At 33.3% G+C, this 19,147-nt stretch overlaps 1 protein-coding gene across 2 annotated transcripts in view; it reads right to left on the bottom strand.

Moving 5' to 3' along the window:
• Window positions 1-19,147, bottom strand: part of HLCS (holocarboxylase synthetase) — a 216,546-nt gene that overhangs the window by 8,716 nt on the left and 188,683 nt on the right. For both annotated transcript variants that reach the window (XM_074213936.1, XM_074213937.1), the window contains 2 exons: window positions 9,296-9,456; window positions 2,437-2,551 (listed from right to left, as the gene is read on the bottom strand). In XM_074213936.1, the coding sequence (XP_074070037.1) occupies window positions 2,437-2,551; window positions 9,296-9,456 (276 nt within the window). The remainder of the gene's footprint in view (window positions 1-2,436; window positions 2,552-9,295; window positions 9,457-19,147) is intronic.

The following is a 19,147-nucleotide window of genomic DNA, read 5'->3' as shown; positions in this document are numbered from 1 at the left end:
TGGGGGGGGGGGAAGTGTATTTCAAATACAGGTAGCAGCCTGTGGGTACAGAAATGAGAGGAATGGGAAATTGCTTGAAAAGAATTGAAGGAACCAGGAACTAAGACTTGCACTGATAGCCAGATTATGGAGGGCTTTAAATGATAGAATGAGGATTTTGAATTTTATTCTAGAGGCAACAAAGAGCCACTTAGGATTTTGGATCAGGAGAGTGATATATTTTAGTATATTAATTCGATAAGAAAGACTGGAAAGGGGAGATATATGAATTGGGTTGCTAGTCCAGGTGAGAGATAATTAAGATCTGGATTAGATTGTGGCAGTATATGTGTGGAAAGGATAGAAATGTTATAGAGGGACAATAGATAAGACATCAACTAACTGTTTATAGGAAGGGTGAGGAGAAGAAGAATAAAGTATAATTGTGAGGCTGTTGACTCTACCTAGGCTATAGGCTGAATGTCTTCAATAAAATTAGTTGCACGAGATCAAGAAGGGAGCAGGAGATGAGAAAGTGGAGGTAATGAATGCAAATTATTTTTGACTGAAAAGAGGAAAGAAAGGAAAACAATTTGAGGAGATGGCATGGTCAAGCAAAGAGTTTTTTTTTTTTAAGGATGGGGAGACCGTGGCATGTTTGTAGTCAGTAGAAAAGGGATATTCATGATGGTGGAGCTGGAAAAAGGTATGGGATCAAAAACACACCAAAAAAAGAAGTTTGCAGAGCACAAAGCAAGAGGCAAGCAGAAGAAGATGGAAATTGAGGAGAGATATGACTGAGATAGACAGAAGGGAAAGAGCAGAGAGTAGTAGGAGACAAATGCATACTCTGAATTATAAGATCTTGAGGGAATGAGATTAGAATTTATTGGTTGGTTATCTTTGGTTCTTGAAGAGAATGACATCACAATGTTGGAATCAAGGTACAGAATGTCTGACTGTGACTGATCATGTCAACATAAGCTGTAGCTCTATATCACAGATCAGGCACAATTAGTCCATGTGAACATTTGGAGTGGAGATGTCTAAATTTGTGCATTTCATGTTTCTTTTGAGTCACTGCAATTCTGCTTTGCTCACATATCTTTTTTGATGTGGGCATGCTATACTGTGCCAGTTTCTCCTAGGTCTCATAATCAATACCAAAATTCTTCAGAGAGACCTTGAGTGTCTGTGTGTTACTTCTTCTGAATTCCATGTAAGCATGTGTATTTTCAATATATATATATATATATATGTATATATATATATGTATATATATTCAAACAATAGGTTTTTTTTTACTAGTTATGGGATGATGGCAGAAATATCAATTGATTGTGACCCTTTAGGACATATTTTTTTGATAAAATTTTTTTCTGTTATTGTTACTGTCCCAAAGGACTACAGATTGGCTCAAAAGATTTGGGGTTTGCATAGCAGCAAAGCAAAAATGAAGTAAGGGAGTGTTAGGTTGCAAATGGATGAAGGTAGGTATTGTTTTATAGGCAAGCCTTGTGAGTAGCTATTCTGGGGCTGATGGGAAATAACTCATCTTCCACTCTTTGATCATATTCCTTGGTCCCTCAGGTCATCTTGCCTTCCACTTTGAAGACCACTTTCCAGGGTCATAGATGGCCATTATCTCTGAAATCACATGATTTTTTGATAGTATGATAGTTGATACCTTCAGACAATATTCTCTCAAACAGCAAAAGGTGTTAAATTAGCAAGGAAATCAGGTTGGGAATCTGAATTAATAAACATCTAGTGATCAGACAACAACAAGAAACAGACAACTCAAATATTTGGCATCACTTTTTTTGGCTCATAACCCAAGATGATGGGTTATGAGGGTTAACCCTTGTTGGCTTTTAGTTCAGGCTGTCATCTGAGGTCCTGGCCATGGAAAGAGTCCTTGCAACAAGGATCTGGAAAAATGGGTATTCAAATATTATGAAGAATTGAGACACTGAAGTAGAGTATGGAAGTTAGTTAACTTGACATTCAGCAGTAAGTCCTGGAGAGGTCTCTAAATGAAGTCACCAAGAGGTACTAGGGCTAGACCTCTATTCTTTCATGTTCAGTCATAAAAAAAGGCAACAAGGAGGTAGGGGGTCAGGACTTTGATCACAATGGTAGACTTCTCTGGAGGAGGATTCCACCTAGACCCCAAGATGGGTTAGAGCTGGGATACCTATAAATACTTTCAGTGTGATAGCAACTTTGTTCCTGAGTCCAGGTACTCAGATTTACTAATCTGGTAAATTTCAAAGGACTGGATAAATTATTTAGGAACTCTAAATTTCTTAAATAATCCCTTAACTGACCTAGTCGCTTCTCATATTATTGTGTTTTGTGAGCATGGTGATAAAAAAAAAAACTATTTTTTACTTTTTACTTGACAATAATTTTATTATCTCCAAAACTGTTGATAAAACAATGTTAAAAACTTACCAATAAGTATATGAAAAGTTGTTCCCACAAGTGTTGAGTTGACCAAAATTCCACCAAGCTTCATTTGATCACTGTAGTAGATATCATTGGGCCACTTTACTCGTAAATTGATATCCTAAAGTAAAAACTCTTACATTAATCAAAGGCTCATTTGGTTTGAAGGGATCTTAGGAGGTCATCTGATGAAAAGCAGTCTTAGGTGAATCATCATGAAACCACTACAATCTGGGACCTACTTTTCTCTTCTTCCCATAATCTAACATTAGGTTCAAGCTACTTCATGGGAAAACAGAGACATAGACTAAGCAAAGTTATTTAGCACCAAATTCAGAATTTTCTTCCCTTCTCAAAATTCATTATGACCAAAATCAAAATAAAACTACTGAGACTCTCTATTGTGTTAGTGCCATTTTAAACATTAAAATACTCATGAACTTGAATAGTCCTTCCAATGATGAAGATCATTTCCTATGACATCTAACTCTTGGTAAATGAGGTGAACCCAACATACTAAGTAAGGGCTGTCTTTTTTTTTCTTATACCTAACAAATACTGATCTTCTTTTCCATATGATCAGCCCATTTCCTTTTTCTATTCCACATTTCCTTTACTTCCATTCTCCAAAGTTCCTTATTTACTGTGATACATCTGGCATATACTTATCATATGCCTCCTCACTGTGCTATGTAATATTAATTTTAAATTCTTTAGAGACTATTGTGTTCCATGTTTCGCAGTCAAGTAATAACATAGGTAGACTACTGTATTAAAGGAAAGATCTCTGTTTCTGGAAGAAATTTGGAGTCATTAAAAGAACTTTGCAATTTCCTGAAAGCAAGTCAACCTGCTCTTCTCTGTGCTTTTGCTTGTTGTATTTCACTAATATCTAAAGTCTTTTGTCTGTTCCATGTGTTTATCCTGAACTATACTTTCTCATATATTTCAGGCCAGTTTCATGTGTTCCTACCTTTTTTCTTTTTGCATTAAAGTATTAGAGTGTATGTTGATCTAATTTGAAAGTTCTTATTTGGAAAAAATAAAGACCATGAAAATAATTGCAATTTATACTTTTATATCAATTGCTGAGGACAAGACCCTAAAATCACATCACATACATTCTGATTCTACAACATAAATAATAAGATTTCCAAGGCATCAAAAGACAAAAAAAAATTTATGTTCCATGAGGCCAAAATAGTTTTCAGTTTTTTCCAGGAATTCTGGTCAAAAAGAAATAATAAATACACAAAAATAATAAAATAAAAAGATTTTGCAGGCTCAAAAACAAAAAAAAATCATATCACTATAAATCAAAGGAAAAATTAGAGTATATCAATGCAGGAAAAAAGTTCAAATGGCATTGAATTTGACTTCTGTTTAGTGATTATTTCATTTACATTGTTTTTCATTGTTTAATATTTACAATATTTTCATTGTTATAGTCATTACTGCTTACTATAAAATGACATTTTGTCATATGCTATCAAACACTATTATTTTATCATTCCAATTAATGAGCACTCCCTATCTTTCCAAGTTTTTGCTTCCCCCAAAAGTTCTTTTAAGGATCTTTTGGTATCTATAATGAACCTCTGTCTCTGCCTTTGACCTCCTTGAAATAAATACTGAGAAGTGAGATTATTGACTCAAAAGGTATAGATAATTTTGTTACATTTCTCACATAATTACAAAATAAAAGCCAGAATACTTGAATTCACAGCTCTATCAATAATGCATTAGTGTTTCTATCTTTATAAAATTCCTCTAAAACTGACTATTCCTATCTTTTGTCATATTATCTGATATGTATATTCAGAGTTGTAATAAATTTACATTTGTTATTATTTAGATTCATAATATTAGTAATTTAGTTTTTAAATATTAGTATGCAGCTTAACATTCTTTTGGAAAATGATCATTACCCTTTTATCACTTATCTAGTTGAAAATTGGTTCTTGATGTTATAAATTTAAGTCAATTCTATATAAATCATAGATATCAACATAATGTTGGTGGCATTTTATGAAAATGTTTTTCCATTATGCAATTTCTCATTTACTTCTATTCTCATTAATTTTATTTATGCAAAAGATTTTAAAATTACTTGATTAAAATGATGTATTTTTTATTCTATCCCTTGTTGGTTAATGTTTATAATTTTATGTAATTTAAAAGATGTATTCTGGCTTTATTCTACCATGTGTTTGGTTGAGGATTCTCCACTCTAACACTGTTGTAAAGGTATTTACTCTTTATGCCTTTTAATTTTCTTATGATGTGACATTTATATTTGAAGAATGTATCCACTGAGTTTATTTTCCTGTCAAGTGTAAGGCATTATTTGGAAACTTAATTTCTGTCAAACTGGTTTATAGTTTTTCTAGGAGTTCTTGCCCCAAATAGTCCCTAAAGTTATTGTTTCTGATTTTAACATTTCTCACTTTTACTAATACATTTCACTGATCTATTAAAAAATAAGTTTTGATGACTTGCTTTGTAATAGTTTGAAGTCTAAAAATTCACATTTTTTTCATCATTTCTCTTGAGAATCTAGGTCTTTTGCTCTTTCAAAAGATTTTTATTATTATTCTAGTTAATTTTTATAAAGTAAACTCTCAGTGGTTTTATATGGCACTGAAACCACAAATTAATGTTGATAATGTTATCATTTTTATTATATTGCCTTAGACCAACTATGACCAGTAATTATTTCTCCACTTATACAAGTTTTATTTCTGTTGAGTTTTAAAGTTGTATTTCTATAAATATTTTGTGTTTATTGATAGATTAACTATAAAATTTTAAGCATTATAATGATTATTTTTAGTGGAATTTCTTTTGTCATCATTTATTTCTAGTTTGGTACTAGAAATTCTGATAGATTTTATGGGTTAATTTACATCCAAGTATGTTAATGGAGCTATTCATTTTCTCAAATGGTTTTGAGATTTCTGTCATCATATAATTTACAATTTGATGTCTCATCTTGGTTGATATTTACATCTTCAGTTTTGTTCTCTTGTCTTATCTGTGTGAGTATAATATCTAACTTTTTGTCAAATAATAGTGAGATATTGCTTAGATCTCACTATTATCTATGTTTTTCCATTGTGTTATGTTTTTGATCATGTTAAAGACTCATGCTAATGTGTTTTGGTTTTTAGCAGAAATACAATTCTTAGTTTTGAGAAAAGGGCTTTTCTGCCTATATTGAAATCATCGATGTTATTAAAACAGAGTGTCCTACTAGACAGAGCTACTCTAAGAGGCAGGAAAACCAACTTTCAAACCCTGTCTCTGAAATATTCTGATTGTATGACATTGAGTAAATTACCCTAACCTTTTGGTTCCCTAGGTAACTTTTTAAGACAATTATGTTACAAAATACTGGAAGACTTTCATTCATAGAGAAAATTTGCCTAGTTCCCTACACTAAATGAAATCACAACAAAGAATCAAAAAAATTTATAATACACTAATTATTTTCTTTATATTTATCAATGTTCTGGTATTTAAAAAACCTTAGTTTTTGTCAGTTCTACAAATATTCCTCTTCCTTTCATTTCTCTATCTTTCCTTAAATTCTCAGGGATCATGCATGTGTACATTTTTTGGAATTGCTAATTTATTTTTTTTAAGCTATTAAGCTCAGTTAAATGTTTTGCCTTTCTTCCTTTTAACTTAAATTTTCAGAGATATACATTTTCTTCTGAACTGCTTTAACAGCATCTTCTAAATTTTGGCATATTGTCTTGTTATTAGGATTTGTTCTTTACACAAGTATTCAGGTTACCCTATTTAGGTTCCATTTAGGTTTGCATGTTTTGCTCATGTTCTCTCTCTTAATTATTATTTTTTACTGAGTTATAATCTATAAAGACTATATTATTTTTGCTTTCAATAAATTTTATGTTACCTTTATAGCTTAGAAAATGATCAAGTTCTGTAAAGATATCACAGAAAGCTGAAATATGTTTGTATTCTTTAATAGTCACAGTCAATGGCAGGTAGATGGCACAGTGGATTGAGCAAAGCTCCTGGCATCAGGAGGACCTGAATTCAAATTCAGTCTCAAAAACTTGATGCAACCCTGAATGAGTCACTTAACGCCAACTGTCTCATGCCTCCCTCCCCTCTTTCCTCCCAAATAGCCATATTCTGAAATAGTGTTTGCAGTCAAATCTAATTTTTTCAAAAATTTGTACAGTTCTATGCTTTTCTTCTTGTTTTTTTTTTAATCTTTTTGTTGGATTCCATCAGCTCAGAAAGAGGAAAGTTAAAGACCTTTTTAATATTTTGGTTTCTACAGTGGGTTAAGTGACTTGCCCAAGGTTACATAGCTAAATAATTATTAAGTGTGTGAAGCTGGATTTTAACTCAGGTCCTCCTGACTCCAGGCCTGCTGTTCTATCTACTACACCTAAAAATTAGACTCTATCATTGCTTTTTTTTTTGCAATTTTGATCATTTACATAGATGTGTATATGTTAACCAAAAATTGCAGAATGGCAATTATCTCATTATCAATTTTTGTTGTTGTCCTACTTGAATCCATAATGAAAATTCATGTAAAACATGACGGATTTGATTCTATTCAATCATTTTCACTCAACATGTTTTAAATTATTATATAAAATATGCTACATGTATATGTGTGTGTTTTAAATTAATTTTTATAGTGTTTGCTTTTAGTTATAGGAAAATTTATCCATTCACATTTAAAATTATAAATTAATAAATTTTCATTTTCTTCTATTAAATATTATATATATGTGTATATCTATAGCTATATAGATAGATAGAAAATATATATTCCTATTTTAAACCTTTCTATCTCTCTAACTTTCTATTTACCTACCTTGCTCTTTCCCCTAGTCCTGAGTCAACCCTTTCCTAGAATATCCAAGAAGCACAAGGACACACTAACATTGGTGGCACCATTCCCTTCTCCCTCAGCCCTGGGTCATCCAAGAACCCATCCCAAAGGCTGGGCAACAGAAAGACCCACCACCATTCAGGCAACAAAGAAGAATTTCCTGGCAGTTGGGCATAGCAAGCACAAAAACTGTTCCTAGAAGCAGGACTCTGGGGAATGTAGGGGTCTCCTGGAGAGTCTAGCTAAAACCTGCGGAAAATCTTTTGAGAACCTTGGCCTTTCACCTTAAATAAACTGTTTCCCCCTTTTTTTTTGAATAGTTCCTTTTTGAGAACATTTCAGTCATTTACCCTTATATAGTCTATTGAACCCTCCCTTGTAACAAAGCTAAATAGTTAATGAAAGAGAACGACAAAATCCCCCAGAGTTACAATTTCTGCAGATATTCCATACTTAACTCTATCAAAAGGAAATGTTATTTGTTCTCTTGAACCAAAATAATTCATTGCAAAGAATTGATGTTTGGCTGTCTTTTAAGTTGTAGTTACTGTTTATTGCTCTTTTGATTTGGCTTTCTTCATTCTATATCACTTCATATACATCTTCCCAAATTTCTCTGAATTCTTCAACTAAATATCCTACAACATCTCTTTCAGCTCTAAACCTATGAATCTATGATCCTGTGTCAAAATGTCTATCTTAAATTTTAGATCTTATTTTTGCCAAACACAAATCCACAAGATATAACAGATACTTGGATCTGCTTATTAATCTCAGTTATAAAAATATATGTAGCAGTAAGCATTTCAAACTTTTTCAAGTCACAAAGTTTAAGCAAGATCAAGTTAAAAAAACCCAACCATATCCATTTCTTGTGCAATATTTTATTTCATTTCTCAAGTGCTAAACTCATTATTTTGTTCCATTTCTGCTAGTATTAAAATATTTATTCCTGCTATAAGATTTTATAGTCTCAGTTTTCAAAGTGAAAATTTACAGTCCAAGTTCTGAAGCCTGGATTTTAAGGCATGTAACTGAACACTTACCCTCCAGCAGAGCTACTGGGTGCTGCAATAAATTTCATGTGTAAATGTGTATGTCATTGATTTGATATAATATAGGAAACATATGTCTGAGTTAACTACTTCTGTAAAATGCCAAAGTTTTATAAGTAGCAAATATTAGGAAATGGCAACATTAAAAAGGAATTATAAAAGGAGATGAAGATGATTGGTTTTTCATTTGAAGACTATTTTTCTCAAAAAGACATACTATTAATTGCTTGCTTCAGATATGGCACAAGGGCATTTCAACAAAAAAATGAGTGCTAGGAAAAAAATTGTTTCTTACTGATAAAATGAAACTCTTCCAGTAAGATCTGGGGAGCAAGAGGGAAAAGAAGGTCTGTAAAACTGAGGGAAATTGGGAGGAAAAGAGGTAATATATTATTCATTTTTTTGACCTAATCACATAATCAGAAACAATGCATCCGAGAAAGAAGGTAGCAGGCAAATCTGTCTTTATAGTCAGTAAAAATGGTCACAAATTAGCATAGCTGCCTAAATCTCATCAAATATATACATATCCTGTATATGTGTACATATCCTCTTTCTTATAGATAGATTATGATGAATAAAAAAAAGGAGGGAATGAGAATTCTATAAAACGAACTTTTTTTGCAAAAAAAAATCAGACAAATAAATAACTTTCATTCACCTCACTGTTTAAATAAAAGATGATTTTTCATTCTTGGAAAGTCTATGAAATCTGGCTCTGCAAAGACAGAATAGCAAAGGAATTCCAAAAAAATAAAGGAATTCTGTAAAGTCTGAGAGAGCAGTAAGGCCAATAATACTAACAATGTACCAAGTTCCATCTCCTTTGACTTCTGTATAGATCAAATACATTAATCAAGACTGAAAATTTATGCTAATAAAATTCTGAAAAATCCTAAAAATGGACATACAAAAATGAAATGTGTACCTGATACTCAGGAATGGATCGAACTGCCTCTACTACTGCCAGAGACATTAAGTGCTGAACAAACGGAATTCTCTGCCCCAGATGAGAAAACAGGGGGATGCTGATATGTAAGGTAGAAAGAGAACATCCCAAAGGACTTAGCCAGACATTGCCTCCACGACCTAGGGAGGAAAAGAACAATTAGAAAATGTACTATGTTGATATCCATACTTCAGGCTTTACAACACACATGTATATACATACATATAAATGTACATATACATATATAATATATACACACATATACACACTTTAATATTTAAATAGTTTGTGGTCTCATCAGTATGATTACTCCCTATGCTAATATAAATGACTCTTCTTGCATATCTTCTCATCCTTTGCAATTCCTATTTTTGTCTTTCTTTAAATCTGAGGAATTTTATCTGCATACTTAAGAAATATTCAACAAATAGAAGAGCACTGAATATCTGAAATGTTTAGTTTAAATTGTTACTTCCATTCTATGACAAAACATCAGAACAGGGAATCAAAGGAAGATTAAATTATAAAGGACATCATAGTAACATTTTTAGAAAGGCCTTTCAATAATAGTAACTGAAACAAAAGTTTTCTGTAATTTTGAGTTCTGTATATATGCCTCACTACCACTGTACTTTAAGTTGTTGCCTACTATTCCTTCCGCTTGGGCTCCAAGTGTATTTTAAGAGAGTATGCCTCTGATATTGGGGAAAATGCTTTCTAACTACTGTAGCTGCAATGTCATTTGAGCTAATGGTTTTGATAAACTACTAAGTCTACTGACTTAATGTTAAAAGAAAGTACACTGCTGGGCCCTTTCAGGCCAGTTTAGTAAGACAGTTTATCCACAAGATTAATCCTAGAACCTTGGAAGATGCTACAATCCTCTGGGCCTGAAATGTGGCAATGGCATATGAGTTGAGTTGGTGTGCCCCAAAGGGAAAGCATTATCCTTACATAGGAATATATTGCCTATCTGTTAAAATGTAAGTTCCATAAGGATAGGAACTCTTGCTTTTTATCTGTAGGCACTTGATATAGGGCCCAGCTCACTAACTCAACTCACCTTGTCATGGGTGTATCCCCACACTGTATCCCCAGAAGAGTGGATAATACTACTTCCAGAATTCTAGCAGTAATCCTATGGATGACTAGTTTAAACACTAGCTTTAAAACACCCAGCAGTGTATTTTCTTTTTAAGAGTCAGAGGGTACATAATAAATGTTAACTGATGACTGGTTACACACATTTCCTATAAAGTGCCAGATGGCTCTCCAATTTGCAATTCCATCAACAATGAATGAGATACTTTTTTCCTCTACAATCTCTCAAGCACTAAGTTTTATTGCTTTCAATTGTTGTATGAGGTAGTATATACTTCTAGACTGCAATTTGCCTTTATTTCATTAATGAATTTGAAATTTTTCAAGTGCTTATTAAATTGTTTCTATTTTTAATAACTGTCTATTCATACCCTGTGACTATTTAGCTAATGTGAATCCTTATAAATTTTTTAAAGTTCCTCATAATTTAAATGTCAATTTTAAAAACTATCTGATATGTCAAAAATATTTTTAAAGCAACCTTTATTTTTGATTTTATTACATACAAGCATTTAAAAAATTTCAATGTGATTAAGCATATCTGTCAGATCTAATAATTCCTTCTATTTCTGAACAATGGGGGACTTATTTCTCTTCCACAATTGAGGAAAGTACACTATTCCATTTTTTATAGTTTTTAAATTTTTATAGTAATTTTTCATATATAGTAATATAATATAATATAATTAATATAATATAAATAGTACAGTATAGTACGGTATAGTATGGTACAGTGTAATATAGTATAGTATAATATAACATAATACAATATAATGTAATACATAATGTAATATAATATAATGCAATGTGACATGATGTGATATAATATAATAATATAATACCTAACCTAATGTAATATATAGCATTCTTTTCATAGTTATTTTTCATAATTATGTCCAGCAACTGAACGTACTAAGGCATATAGTGTGGGATATGTACCAAAATCCATCTCGTGTCAAGTGGCTAGACAGTTTTGTCAAGTATGTTTGTCAAATACTGAAGAAGGGGGGCATCTAGGTGGCACAGTGGATAGAGAACTGGCCCTAGAGCCAGGAGTACCTGAGTTCAAATCCGGCCTCAGACACTTAATAATTCCCTATCTGTGTGGCCATGGGCAAGCCACTTAACCCCATTTGCCTTGCAAAAACTTTATAAAAAAGAAAAAGAATATACTGAAGAAAGAATTTATTATTATTTTCCAAAATTTTGTCAATCTTTTTTATAGTTGGTTAAATGTCTGCACTCTCTTCTAGTCTGTTCACCTATTCTTTTATCTATTGTGAGTTCTGAGGATACCAGTTTGTGATATATTTTAAAGATTAGATTTCTTCTGTAATAGAAGAAATAAATAGCTTCCATAATTTGATATTTTCTAATTTAATAAGGTTTTTTGGGAAGACTTTAGACATCATTCAAAAATAAAAATAAAAAAGCTTTGACTGGAATAATTCTAGTTAGGGCTTTGAAGAGTGAGAGAGTAAGGAAAAGTCTGATTCATTTTCTTTAGTACTATTATCAAAATACTTCCTAAGATTGAACCTGGTACCTGAGCCTAAAGTCAAGTCCCTTTGTGGGTTATGGAACTGCAGGTGACATCTCCACAGGAAGTTATTGATGAAATAGTGAGCAATTTCACCTTAAACTTAGAAAGATCCTAACTACATTTTGTGTGTGTGTGTGTGTGTGTGTGTGTGTGTGTGTGTGTGTGTGTGTTTGCTTAAAATTAGGAAAGTAGAGTGATAGTCATATCAATGATTATTAAAATTCACATTAATTTTGGGGGAGAAAAATTTAACTTTTTAAATGTTTTAGTGGTTTTTTTATATGCATGCTATTTGATTAATGCAGTAAAAGAAAAAAGACATGATCACAGTTCATTATGACATCTTATTTTACATTGATTCACTCTCAATATATTATCAAACAACTTTTCTGAAGGAGTTTTCTGTAGCAAGATGACCCTGTAGCAGTCAAATATGCTAATAATTAATTACTGTGTCTATTAAGTTCATGAGGTAGTCATTAAGATTAGAAACAATAATGTTTCAGAATGAAACATAAATCAGAAGAGGAAGTTAAGGACTTGAGATTCAGTCTCAAGCTCTCCTAGATGAATACATACAATATTTCTGAGGAATAGAAGTAGAGAAATCCTCTCCTTGCTAACTAAAAGTCTGAAGAAGAGTTATTGGTGTTCCAAAATTCTAAGAAGGGAGGGAAAAAAAGGAAGATGGATATTTTATATTCTCCTTTTAGAGACAAGTAGCTCTTTCTTGTTTAGTCATAAATCTCAGTCATGGAATTTATATGCAGGAGCTTCTGGTCACAAATGCATTTTTTCCCAAGGGAACATTTTTCCCTCATTCCACCATGTCTTCTAATCGTAAATGCATTAATTGTATTTGTATAGATGCTTTTCAATCTGATATAATTTTTAAAATGTATCTTTTATATTTTTTAAATGCCTCCATCCTTTGTTGGCATTAAGAATATGTGTTCTAGTCATAGCTATGGGTGCTATATTATCTGTTTCTAATTATTTTTATAGTACATTCTTCCCCCATCCCCCTAATTGCCTCAAAATCTCCTGAGTCCCTGGTCTCCTACTTCCCCAGGTGTCAGATACCCTTATAAGTTCTAACTTTGTTTCTCCTGAGGTAGGGTGAATAAACTTTCAAGCATCAAATCCCCTGAGTTATACACAGAATACAAGTCCTCATATCCCTTCAAAGACTACTCTTTATCTATGGAGTAATTAAACATCCATCAGTGGAATCCCTATCACCACCAAAGAAAGGCCCCCCTTCCTCCCATTCCACTTTCAATCCTTCCCTACTTGTGTGCACCCACTCTCTTATAGGTTCTTTTTGAAAACAAATTTCCCTGATTGCTAGTCCTAGATTTGACCCTAGAATATCACACATTTTTCTATATCCTTCTGCTCCTGCCCCTCTTTTCATGTTCCCTTTCATGTTGTAATGTAGTCCCATAAAAATTCATCAGATATTGTCAAGTGGTCTGTAATACCCCAGGCCTGTCTCTTTGCAATTACTTCAACAACTTTACCAGGCTCCTATATTTAGAAAGATTTCTACTGGTTTCTTACTGGTTTCTCTGCTTTTGTCCTATTTCTATCCCTGGCTACTACATTTATTAACTCCTCTTGCATTTCTGTTTTGGGGGGTGTTTAAGAAACAAATAATTTTTAAAATTCTGGTTTTCTTCCCAAAAAGTTTTCAAGTCACCTTGACCTGAGATCCATTGCTCTTTGCAATATATCAGCCATTCCTTCTAACATTTTTTTCTGATGGGAGAAGAATAGTCTTGTGTTGCTTTTAAAATTTCATTTCCTTTATATTTTAGATCCCCTGTAGAACTTGTTTCTGAATTTAATTGTTAAATTTAAGTACTATGTACTTAGAGTTTGTAGTCTTGGGTATCCATTTCCAACCTACCCATGAGCAGGTGAACTCTAAATTCTATTGACTGGTTATTTCATTTTCTATGTTAAGAAGTTCTGGGCACTTCTCTTCATTTTCTATTGTGGCTTAAGTTTTTTTGACCTGAGTGTTGTTCTGGGAGAATTCTAACACTGGATGTTTGTCTGCAACCTTTGAAATGACTGTGCTATCCCTGCAGAGTTTATTTTCTTTTAAGGGTTTTTTTGGCTTTTTTCCTAAATTATTCTTCACTTCTGTATATTTCCATTCCCAATTCACTGTTTTTTCTTCTATTTCTCTAGTAAGACTTCTGATAGAAGATTCCAATGTTTCTATTCTGTTCATTATATTTGATATGCATGCTACAAACTCTGCTTTCATAATTCTAATTTCTCCTTTGAACCACTCAGCATTTTTTGGATCTATGGTCTAACATTCCACAGAATTCTCTGTCTCCTCAAGTGATGGAATATTTTCCTTTAGTTTTTGGTATTTTTTCATAAATTCTTTAACTTGTTTATTAGATCTGGAGGCTAATTGTTATTTTTTCCACTAATTTACATACTTATGTTCAAGAACTTGGAGTTTTCTTCTTTCTAAGATTTTTGATAATTTGAGTCTTACCCTCTTCCTTCCCCCTCCCCCCACCCCACCTTTTATTTCCTTGATTAACTTTCTCTTCTCTGTAATGATGCTTTCCTTGAGGACTGTATCTCAAAGCATCTCAGCTTCTTCCCTCACTGGATAATTCATGGTTCACCAGCTTAGGTTTTTGCCCTGACACTTTTGGGAGGTCAGAGTTGGCCAGAAGGGGTCCTGGATTCTTTTCCTCAGACTTAGAGTTCTATAAAGCACATGTAGACACACACACACACACACACACACACACACACACACACACACACACTCAAACTAACACATAGACACAGAAACATACACACTCACAAGTGTCCTGTCACTCTCCCCCTGGACAAATAGAGATGTTATTCAAAGTTTTGCTGCTAGGGAATTGTGGCCCCAGCAGGTCTGCTGTGCTATCTGTCTCTTCTTGAACATACTTCCACAGCCTCGAGCTGGGGTCTTCATGGCATTGGAAAGAGAAAGGGGGACCAAAATGGGGGTTGGATTTCATCCAAGCCACAAACAGTGTATCTACTAGAATCTTTATCTTTTGTGTGCTTTGGTGGTGGTGTTTTGCGTCCTTCAATCTGAAAGAAGTCTATGACATTGGGACGTGATGACATGACATGCTTCGGTGGACTGATGCATGAATCCATTCTTTATTTTGCTCCTTCCTCACTTTCATTTGTCTCTAATTCTATTTATCCCAGTTTAAGATCTCCTCCACACATACTGTAACACTGTAAACATAGTACTATTCTTCAGTTATTTTAGCTTGATTTAAGGCAAATCTATTTCTACCAGTTTTCTTCCCCCACATTCAACCTCTACTTTCTTCCTCTTCTCCAGTTTTTGCTTACTTTGTTCTTTTTCCTTGTTTATTTTTATCTAGGTACTCAATTCTTCCCTTCCCCTTTCAAGTAATCAAGCAGAATTCCTATTCTTCTTCTCCCCTTCAGTTTTTCAAATTTCATTTTGTGTACTTTTTTTCTAAAATTCTTTTTCTCTTATCTTCTTTCCATTTTGTCCATCTCAGTCTCTCATTCTTTGTCTCATGAACTTCATATTTAGTCATTCTTCAGTCTGTGCATTCTCTGTAAAATGAAATTAATACTTTTGAAGTACCTATTTTAGTTTCCCTCTTCTAAAGACATTGTTATTTCCTTATAGATCTTGCCCCGTCCCTTTTTTTCTATTATGCCTCATTCTTAGGAAAATGCAAAGGAAGAGAGGGCAGAGCAGGGGGAGGGGGAAAAACACTTTGTGACAGTAATCTTCCTGTATGCCTGATAGTGTAGTTTATTATTAAATTCTGCCTTGCCCTACATAATTGTGTTTCCTCATTCATCTCAGCATGTCTTCCTTGAGTCCATGTTCTCCCACTTTTCTGGATGGCACTTTCTGGGAGGACCTCTGATTACCTTTCTCCTGAGACTGGATGAGTGGTCCTTCTAATCACCAAATCCCTGCAAAGGATATCTCTCATCTTTATAGAATAAATCTCCCTTTATAGGATGCTCCCATAGGAGCATTCAGCAGTAGTATTATACCCTTCTAGCACTAAAGCAACATTTCTACCTTCTTCACTTTCCAGTTTGCTTCTTTATCCATTCTCTTTTTTCCTGAGAGGATACTGGAATTATTTTCCCTTCACTACTGACTAGGGCACACGGTCGATTTCCCTCTATCTTCTCTGTCTCTTTCTCCCTTTTATGCACTCTCCCATTTTGTAAATTAGTTAAAAAACAAAACAAAACATTGATTCACCTAATGGTGTAGTTTTGTGAGGTTTAGTCCCTAATCTTTCAGTCTTTAATTTCTCAACCATCATTTCTATTTAATTTTTGCTTTTCCTATCCTTATCTTTTTTAGAAAGAAATCTCTTAATGGTGTGTGTTGTGATTTTGTTATTGTTGTCCTTGGTTGCTGTATTGCTTGACCTTCTTGTACTTCTGGTTTCTAGAGCAAATAATTTCTTCAGGTTTTGTTTTTTTTCTAAGATTTTTTTGGATATTTCTTTTTCTTTTTAATTGAATTTCCATCTTTTTATATTTATAGTTACCTTCAGATATACAAGTTAATATTGAATTCCTTTGCCCTGGAATACATTACTCCATGCTCTGGGCTGATTTTAGTAAATGCAAAATAATCTGGTTATTCAAATATCTATGATTATTCTTCTTTTCCTTTATATAGGATTGTTACATGGGTTACAAAATCTGTTGCTTTTCCAGTAGAATTGTTAAATTTATCTAGTATGTGTCTTGAAGTTGCAGCATTGTAATTTATTCATTTGTCTGCCTCCCCATCTAAGGACTGTTTCAACTGACATATTTTTTATTTTGTTTTTATTTTTGTTACAGGAACATGTTTTTAAAAAATTTTAACAGAAGACTTCAAGATAATTTTGCATTTGTGGTATTGTCTCACTTTCCCACTCCTCTCTAACCCCTTTTATCCTACGTATTAATTTCAATTATTGATGAAATAATGAGCATTTCACCTTAACCTTAAAAATATTCTAACTAAGGGGCGGCTAGGTGGCGTAGTGGATAAAGCACCGGCCCTGGAGTCAGGAGTACCTGGGTTCAAATCCGGTCTCAGACACTTAATAATTACCTAGCTGTGTGGCCTTGGGCAAGCTACTTAACCCCCTTTGCCTTGCAACCTAAGGAAAAAAAAATATTCTAACTACATTCTGTGTGTGTGTGTTTAAAATTAAGAAGGTAGAGTAGTAATCGTATCAATGATTATTAAAATATATATTAATTTTTGAGAGAGAAAAAACTAACCTTTTAAATGTGCTTTTTTTTATGTGCTGGCTATTTGATTAAGGGAAAAAGACATGATCACAGTTCATTATGACATCTTATTTTAAACTGATTCACTCTCATCACATTATCAAACAACTACTTTTTTTGAGAGGGAGTAAATTGAAGCCCAGAAAATAAGACTACAGACATAATGGAATGAGTTAGAAAGAGCTCTCAGTGGGATAAGAATGGTTACAGTTTCATAAACATCATTTACGATTTATGGTTAACAGCTAAATTCCTTAAAAAAAAAATCAGTCTCCAAATACCAAAACAAGCACCTTCCAGTCCTCACTAAAAGGAAATCAGCAGCCCTCTTAAACGAGAGTATCAACTAGGTTTTTGTTTTCAAAAAGAAGATTGTCCTCCATTCTCCCCCTCAGATAACCAGAATGTTAATTCAGGGCTGGGAATATGAGGGTGAAGATGGAATGGAACAAAACTATTTGTGCTTTTAGGAAGACTCAATCTGTTTCTTGATGGAAGTTTCTTCTGTACATTTTCCCTTCTTACCACTACTATTTACACAAGAACAATTATTATTAAAAGCATATAAATTATAATCACCAGGTTTCTTGATTTCCTGAAAAGAAAATCTGATTTGAATCAAATTTGATTTGAAAGTAGTACCTTTCTATTAGAGAAAAGGCATAGAAAACAGAAACCAAAAATTTCCTTAGAGCAAAGTGTCAATACTAACTGTTTGGGTATGAATGACTGAGTTTTTAAACATCAAAGAGTGATTTGTATAGTTACAAATGAATATACAAAGTGATCTGATTTTTAAAGTCCATACCACAGTTATACCAGAGAGAATAAAAGTGATAAAAGAAAAAAAAGAGACTAAACTTTGCAAATAATTTGAATGAAAAATGCACATTCTATAGAAAAGTTTTTAGAAGGAGAGTTCACCTCTGATTTTCAGAGGGCCAGAAGTAAGGGAATCTTATCTTCGTCTTCCCTTGAACTGTGTCAGTATGTATAGTAAGCACGGTTTGCCCATAGAGGCAAACAAAGGATGCCATGAATAGGACTGAAGTGGTTGGTTCTTGTCCTTAGTTATCGAAGAAGACCAAAATGACATCAATTTGTTTGAGAAAAATTACAGTGCTTTGGAAATGACATTGCTTCCTCTCAGGAAAAGTGGAGTCCCTCTAGAATGGCAGCTGGCTTCTTCATTCCCTTGAATAAAGTAGTCTCTTCTTTTATTGACTTTTTAAAAAGTACTCAGTATACTGATACTCAGAAGAAATATATCAAGTACAGATATTGCTAGGATTATGCCATTGCTCCACCAATTGCTGTTGTTATCAGTGGTAGTAATAATAATAGCTGAAAGTTTCTTTATTTTACATCTACCATCTTGATAAACTTTCCCAGTGATAGTCTTGACTGATTCCAACATTCTCAACATTTTTGGCGGTATCACACCCAACTTGCTCTCTTACCAGGATGCTCTTCCAGGAATTTGGTTAAGTCATAGACTTTGTAGTATAGGATGATTCAAGAGCTTTTGCTTTAGTTGTATTTCTGGATATCCTCCAGGGTGTAGCACTTCATGATATATTTTACACTCTCAGCCCATGGAGATATCTGGTGGCACTTTGTAAGGAGCAGCAATAAGGGCAATTCTGACCTAGGTCATTTTCCTACATTTGGGAAGAGGTATGATTTGATTGACACTTTGATTCTGTGGTCAGAAGACGTGGGCAGTTTTGTTATATTAATTCTTCTAGCATGTTGTTGAGGTTTGTTGAATTGCCATTTTCTTACAAAAGACCTATTATCTTTAAGTTGGTTCTCTGTATCCTGTATTATAGATCAATGTTTCATTTTTACAGATGCTCTCCCTTCTC

This window comes from Macrotis lagotis, chromosome 1, assembly GCF_037893015.1.
Source record: "Macrotis lagotis isolate mMagLag1 chromosome 1, bilby.v1.9.chrom.fasta, whole genome shotgun sequence".
Lineage (NCBI taxonomy): Eukaryota > Metazoa > Chordata > Mammalia > Peramelemorphia > Peramelidae > Macrotis > Macrotis lagotis.
This window is presented reverse-complemented; position numbering and strand designations above follow the sequence as displayed.